Consider the following 7,713-nt stretch of genomic DNA (forward strand, 5'->3'; position numbering starts at 1 on the left):
ATAGAAATCCCGGTAAGGAAATATAATAAACAGCTAACTCCCGGCAAGGGAGCACAATTAAGCAGTTAAAAACCCGGCAAGGGAACAATATCAATAATCTCAGCATCCCGGCAAGGGAGATAGTCAACAAACAACAAGCATCCCGGCAAGGGAGCAATTCAATAATTCTTTCTCTTTCTTTCATTTTTACTTCTTATCTCACTTTACCACCCGAGCCAACGCTCCAAAGGGGTTCAATCATTTCATATACTTTCAGGATTTATGATATACTCGAGCCAATGCTCCAAGAATGTACAAATCATAATTCTTCCTCAAACTCTTCACACTGTATGAAATTTATCAATTTAACAAGGAAGAGGTATCACAAAATCCGAATAAACTCAAATAAGACTCACGGTCATGCTAGACTCCGGTGTATAGATACTCGTCACCATGCCTATACACCGTACTCAACAATTAGCAAATAGCAAACAACACTCTAATCCTATTCTCTCAAGCCAAAGTTAGAACAAACATTTACCTCGGTCCAAAGAATAGCAATCAACCCTCAAATATCGCCTTTCCTTTATAATCCGACTCCGAAACAATGATATCTAGGCATAATTAATTCAATAATATCAATAAAGACTCGATAACAAAATCTCATAGCTTAGATATGAAGTTCCTAACATTCTTCCAAAAATACCAAAATTCGACCCTGGGCCCACATGGTCCAAACACGAGGCTCGGACCAAAACCTGATTACCCATAACCCCACGAGTTCAAATATAATTTATTTTAAGATCCGACCCCAAATTGAGGTTGAATCACTCAAAATTCCCAAAAACCTAACTCTACCCAAAACCCCTAATTTCTACTTTGATTTCATGATGTAGGTTTAGAATTTCAGTAATTAATGAAGAAGAGTGAAGGAAATAGATGGGAAATTACTTACCCAAAAGACTTTGATGAAGAAGAGCTTCAAAAATCGCCCCTAGAGCTTAGAGAAGACAAGTTTTATGAAAATTGGTAGAACTCCCGTAATGGGTCTGTTTTGGACTTTTAAAATAACTTGGCGGAATTGCCCTATGCGATCACGGGAAAGGGAATGCGATCGCATAGGGGAAGGTAGGCTGGTCACTGCGATCGCGGGATGACGAGTGCGATCGCATAGAGGGTCAAAGCGGGGCTGGGCCTTTTGTGAATTGCGATCGCAGAAGGGAGTGTGCGATCGCATAGAATGAGTTTGCAGAGGTACGCGATCGCATAGAACAAAACTGGGCGACTCCAAAATAACTCTATGCGATCGCAGACATACCTATGCGATCGTATAGAAGAAAATGACTGGGCACTGACTGCAGAAATTCTGCAACACTTCCTAAGGACAAAAACACCTCGAACCGCCTCTGAATCACTCCCGAGCCCTCGGGGATCCTAACCAAACACACACACTAACTCAATAACATCCTACGAACTTACTCGAGCGATCAAATTGCCAAAATAACATCAAAATCAATGAATCAAGCCTCAAAATCATCATTTTTTCATCAAACTTCATAAACTTTCAAACTTAGAGTTTTAGGTCCGAAACACATCAAATGACGTCCGATTTCAACCAAATTTCACAGGAAGCGCTAAACCACATATAAGACCTGTACCGGGCGCCGGAACCAAAATACGGGCCCGATATCAACGTTTTCTAATCCATTTTCATTTCAAATTTCCAAATAAATTTCAGAAAAATAATTTCTTTTAGAAATTCATTTCTCGGGCTCGGGACCTCGGATTTCGATTCCGAGTATACGCCCGAGTCCCATATTTTTCTACGGACCCTCCGGGACCGTCAAATCACGGGTCCAGGTCCGTTTACCCAAAATGTTGACCAAAGTCAACTTTAACCATTTTAAAGCCACAATTTATCAAATTTCACATAATTTAACACATAAGCTTTTTCGGCTACGCGCCCGAACTGTGCACGCAAATCGAGGCAACTAAAGGTGAGGTTTTCAAGGCCTCGGAAGCTCGGAAAAAGGGAGAAAACCGGTGATGACCCTTTGGGTCGTCACATGTATCATCATTTCCGAGAGTTGATCAATGAAGGAACTCTTTCCCTACATAAGATACCAGGATCAAAGAACCCGTCAGACATGTTGACCAAAGTTGTCGGTGTTGACAAACTGAGGCTGTGCACTGCCTCAGTTAGCCTTCAAGACTGATAGAGTGAAGGCGCCACCAGACAATAGCAAATCTTTCTTTATTTTCTTTCTTGATGTAACATAGGTTTGAGGGGAGATTGATAGGACCAAACCTATTGTTGTATGTGAAAGTAGACAAAACAAAAGAAAGAAAAATAAAAAAGAGATGAAAATATGATGTAAGCGCTTACATTGACATTCTTGTGATGTAAGCGCTTACCTCAGCATTCTTATGATGTAAACATTTACATCGGCATTCTTATGATGTAAGCGCTTACCTCGGCAGGACATTCAAATGCCTATAAATAGGGGTCTACATTTTTATTTGTAGAACATCCTAAATTTTCTTTCTCTCTTCAATTAATAAAGAGCTATTCTTTGTGTGGCTGTGGAGTAGGCAAAAATTGCCGAACCACGTAAATTGTCTTGTCTTGTGCAATTTATTGCTTTTCTCTCTTAAATATCATTTTCCTTCTATTATCTTGACACGCTTCCTCAACAAATGTAACATTTCATTAAAATGAGAAATCAATGTTAAGATTCACATAAAACAATTAAATGTTATGATCCTTAATTTAACCCATTGTTCTTTCTGGATAGACAGATATCGTTTGTGCGGATAAGTTGCATCATAAATCCATGAAGAAAACAAAAATTTCGTCATATAATGAGAATATTTTAATTTTAATTAGCCACAACACAAATTATATTTTAAGAAGGTTAAATCGTGGCCGTAGTGGGCACGCAGAGAGGTAGAAGGCGACCTAAGAAGTATTGGGGAGAGGTGATCAGACAGGACATGACGCGACTTAGGATTACTGAGGACATGACCCTTGACAAGGAATTATGGAGGTCAAGCATTAAGGTTGTAGGTTAGGGGAAAATTGTGAATATTTCTAAAGCACAATAGAGTGAGACTAGCCAGTTAGGAGTTAGACTAAGAATGTCATTGGTCGTCTATTGATGCAGGGCTTTACCTGCTAGTTTTTACTATACCAGCCATCTATTTCGTATTTCGTATTCTGTATTTCATATCTCTTATATTGTTGTTATTTTATTATGCATTTTTATGGTACTAATATATCGTCTCCTGTTGCTTTTTTAAGCCGATGGTCTTCTGGAAACAGCATCTCTACCCTTCGGGGTAGGGGTAAGGTCTGCGCACATATTACCCTCCCCAGACCCCACTTGTGGAATTATACTGGGTCGTTGTTGTTGTTGTTGTAAATCGTGGTAAACATAAATATTCTTCAGTTTGTTCTCTTCTTGGTTGCGACTAGAAAATAAGTTAGCGTGAAACATTAACATTATGCAATTGTTGGGTCAAATAAATGAAGCCAAGATATCACTCTTTTGTTGGATTAGCCACATAATGAATGTACAAAATCAACTTCCTTGTTCATAAAAAACAGAGAAAAACGTGACTTGTTTGTAATTAAAATTTGGTGGCTATTTTGATTGTTCTTACACTATATTAATCCTATTTAGATCACATGTAATAAATTCGTCCAACTCACTGCTCCACTTTCTCTGAGAAAAAAGAAAAGAAATTTAAGAAAGAGCCAAAATCTTGGCGTAAAGATTTATCTCATCAAGGTCTACCAGCCCACTTTCTCTCTTATGTCTTATCCTCTCTCCTTCCTAAGCCACCCAACCATTCGTGTAGTAATGATTTTTGGTTGCATTTGTTAGTAATGTTAGTTTCGGAGCAATAACTAAATCAGAAATTTTATTAAATGACGTTAAAATATAAAAAGGTAAATATACGGAAAAAAATTAAAAAATTTGAAATTTATGTATATACACATAATTTTAAAATTTTGACTTAACTATAAAGTATAATTTTTCGATAAAGAGGTGTCAAATTAACACCCCTTAGCCTAAGATGGCTCTGCTACTCGTTCGGAGAATCTATTCGTTATTTATTGTCATTTAAACATTTAAAATACTATTGATTAAAAAACTATGATTTGTAAATATTTTTTGTTGAATTCTAACTATATAAATTATAACAAAAGTTCAAGAATTTGCCCCCAAATTTAATGCTTTAATAATATAGTTTTGATGCGTATGCTCTGAACTCTATTAGCACTATATATTTTCTCTTTCTGATATTAATAAAACGTATTTTTTATGATGACAAGCTACTCCTAGAACACAGAAAGAGGAAAATTCTTATTAAACATAAACATACCATACATTCCTAATACGCAGCACAACAATTCCTTTCAAAAATAATTGAATTTGGTGTAATTATTAGGGTAGTAATTACACAGCCTAGTAATTACACAGTTGTGTAATTATGACGATATATTTGTTTGTCATAATGTAATTACTAGTGTACTGTTTGGTTGCACAGGTGTAATTACACAGTTAGATAAAATTTTAAATGAAGTAATTATCAAAACTTAAACGTTAATATAATAAATATATGCCTATAAATTTTTATAAGTGTAAATGGTATTATATTTGGTATTTAAGATGTATGTTTTTCGTGAATATACATTAATTAGTAATAATATATTTATAATTAATATTGTAAAAATAATTTATATATATTTTCTAAATTAATAATATTTAATTTAGATACTTACAAAAACTAAAAACAAATGTTTTGTAAAATATCATGGAATTCATGATTGATAAAATAAATTAATATTTATAAATATAATGTCATAACATTATTCAAATGAACAACATGCAATATGAGCCAATACTACTAAAACAAGTAAATTGGAACCATGAATATAACATAATTTTAAAATCCAAAAGAAAAAAATAGTTTAACATATGTCAAATTCCAACATAATAATAGTAAGTTCCACTACAACTTAAGATTAGGAAACATAATAAGTTTATAACCACATTCAACAACGAAATTTTATTTTAATTGCATCACTCATTATATACCAAGTTTGTTAATGACTCATTATTTCTAATATTAGGAGGTGTAGTTTCAAAAATTAGAATAATAAAATAAATAAAAAATAAAATATAAGCAATTTCAAGGAATCACTAAAAATAAAGGTAGATAAATAAAATATAAATAATGTACAAAAAATATATATTTTAAAATTTCAAAAAAAAAATTAAAATTAAAATTAAAAAATAGAAATAACTAAAAAGCAACCTTGTAATTACACAGTGTAATTACCACCAATTTTCACCTCTTCCTTGAGAATTGGAGAGTGTAATTAAGCCCTCCAATTACACCCAATTCCATGCTGACCAAGTAATTATTTGGCCAAACAAACATACCAAACTATGTAATTACATCCAAATTCAATTGGTAGGTGGCTTTCCAAACATGCAACATTGTAATTCTTCAGTTAGTCTAGTAAAATACTTTTACTTCATGCTATTTTTGGATTTACGAAAATGTAAGGAAATGGCACTTAGGATTAATCATTTGGATGGGCAAAATTAAAATTTCCTTGTTCACCAATACAAATTATATTCTCTTGGTTTTATTTTAGATATTTTCGTGGTACTTAATTAGATCACATGTGGATTAATTTTCCAGCTCAGTTCACCACTTTCCATTAAAAAAAGAAGAAAACCGTGAAAAAGGCCAAAAACCTTTAACGTAAAGGTTCATGAAATCCAGACCCAACAAAAAAGGTTCATGAAAATCTCATCTACAGCATTTATCCGCACACCTTCCTGCCCCATATCCTCTCTCCTTCCTAACATGGTGGGGTGGCTATGTCTGTCCCCACTATTCCCACGTGCTTTCTCCTCCCCACTTATATAAACACAAATTTCACTCAAGAGGAGAAGAATCCATTTCCATTCCAACAAATCCAAACGGACCCGACCCGACCCGATCGATTCACCTACCACATGGCCTTAGTACGAGAACGTCGACAGCTCAATCTCCGACTTCCCTTACCGGAGCCCTCCGAACGCCGCCCTCGTTTCCCCTTACCCCTCCCTCCTTCTTCCATCTCCACCACCAACTCCACCGCTAACACCACCACCACAACTGCTCCCACCACTACTATCTCCATCTCGGAACTCGAAAAGCTTAAGGTTCTCGGTCACGGAAACGGCGGAACTGTGTACAAAGTCCGCCACAAACGCACATCCGCAATCTACGCTCTCAAAGTTGTTCACGGCGATAGCGACCCCGAGGTTCGCCGTCAGATCCTCCGTGAAATCTCTATCCTTCGCCGGACGGATTCTCCCTACGTCATCAAGTGTCACGGTGTCATCGACATGCCCGGCGGTGACATCGGTATCCTTATGGAGTACATGAACGTCGGCACACTCGAAAGTCTTTTAAAATCACAAGCAACTTTCACCGAACTGAGCTTAGCAAAAATCGCTAAGCAAGTACTTAGTGGACTCGACTACTTACACAATCACAAAATCATTCATAGAGATTTAAAACCTTCGAACCTTCTAGTAAATCGCGAGATGGAAGTGAAAATCGCCGATTTCGGAGTGAGTAAAATCATGTGCAGGACTTTAGATCCTTGCAATTCATACGTTGGAACTTGTGCTTATATGAGCCCAGAAAGGTTTGATCCAGACACTTATGGAGTTAACTACAACGGTTACGCAGCTGATATTTGGAGTTTGGGCTTGACTTTAATGGAACTATATATGGGCCACTTTCCGTTCCTGCCACCGGGTCAGAGACCGGACTGGGCTACACTAATGTGCGCCATATGCTTCGGTGAGCCGCCCAGTTTGCCGGAAGGGACGTCGGAAAATTTCAGAGATTTTATCGAGTGTTGTTTACAGAAAGAATCCAGTAAAAGGTGGAGCGCTCAGCAACTTTTGCAACATCCGTTTATACTGAGCATCGATTTGAAGTCCACGTAAAAAGGGACAGTTCGAGCAAGCTTAATTAAGACTGGGAAATTGAATAGTTCCGAGTTGTTTGTAAATAGAGAACGGGAACTTTTTTTTTTTTTTTTTTGAATTTTTTGGGTTAACTTTTTGTATATTCTTCGACTATGAATCTGTGAAATCAGAATCATTCTCTGTACTGGAAAAAGTGCTCCATTTCCATAGCAAAAAAAAATCATCTGTGGAATTTTGGGATATAATGAATCCAATCTTTTTCCAACACTTCAACGAATCTGGCAAGCTTTTGTTTAATTTCCCAATACAAATGCAAACATTTAACCATCATTTGTTCAAGTGATTAAATGAACCTTACAAAATTACCAAATTCTCAAAGTTTTAAGAGATAAGAAATTCAATATGAACACTGTTCCAATTCCAAAAGAACAAAAATAGAGACAAAAATGTTTGACATAATTGGCCTCTAATGTCGTCGTACCATACATGGGTTAATTAATTAGTGCGAATATTTTCTCATTGCTCATCTCAAAAAATAAAATAATCAATAAAAACCTCTTATTAAAAGGACCCTAGATAATGTATAATATAAACGATGATGCAAGTGTGCGTTTGGAGAGGCTTGTCGTTCTTAGTTGTCATGCTTGACTCATTTTTTATTTTTAACTTGTACATAGTACTAAATTATAAAAATCGATTACGAAAAATAAAGCTTACTCCATATTGA

The 7,713-nt window shown here is 35.8% G+C and overlaps 1 protein-coding gene across 1 annotated transcript; it reads left to right on the forward strand.

Annotated features, from left to right (window-relative positions):
• The first annotated feature begins 5,882 nt into the window (after positions 1 to 5,882).
• On the forward strand, positions 5,883 to 7,253 carry LOC104246716 (mitogen-activated protein kinase kinase 9). The gene has a single exon (XM_009802592.2). The coding sequence runs from the start codon at positions 6,018 to 6,020 to the stop codon at positions 7,002 to 7,004; it is 987 nt and encodes a 328-aa protein (XP_009800894.2). The 5' UTR covers positions 5,883 to 6,017; the 3' UTR covers positions 7,005 to 7,253.
• Positions 7,254 to 7,713: the final 460 nt, after the last annotated feature.

The sequence above is a fragment of the Nicotiana sylvestris genome, chromosome 3 (assembly GCF_000393655.2).
Source record: "Nicotiana sylvestris chromosome 3, ASM39365v2, whole genome shotgun sequence".
NCBI classification, from domain to species: domain Eukaryota; kingdom Viridiplantae; phylum Streptophyta; class Magnoliopsida; order Solanales; family Solanaceae; genus Nicotiana; species Nicotiana sylvestris.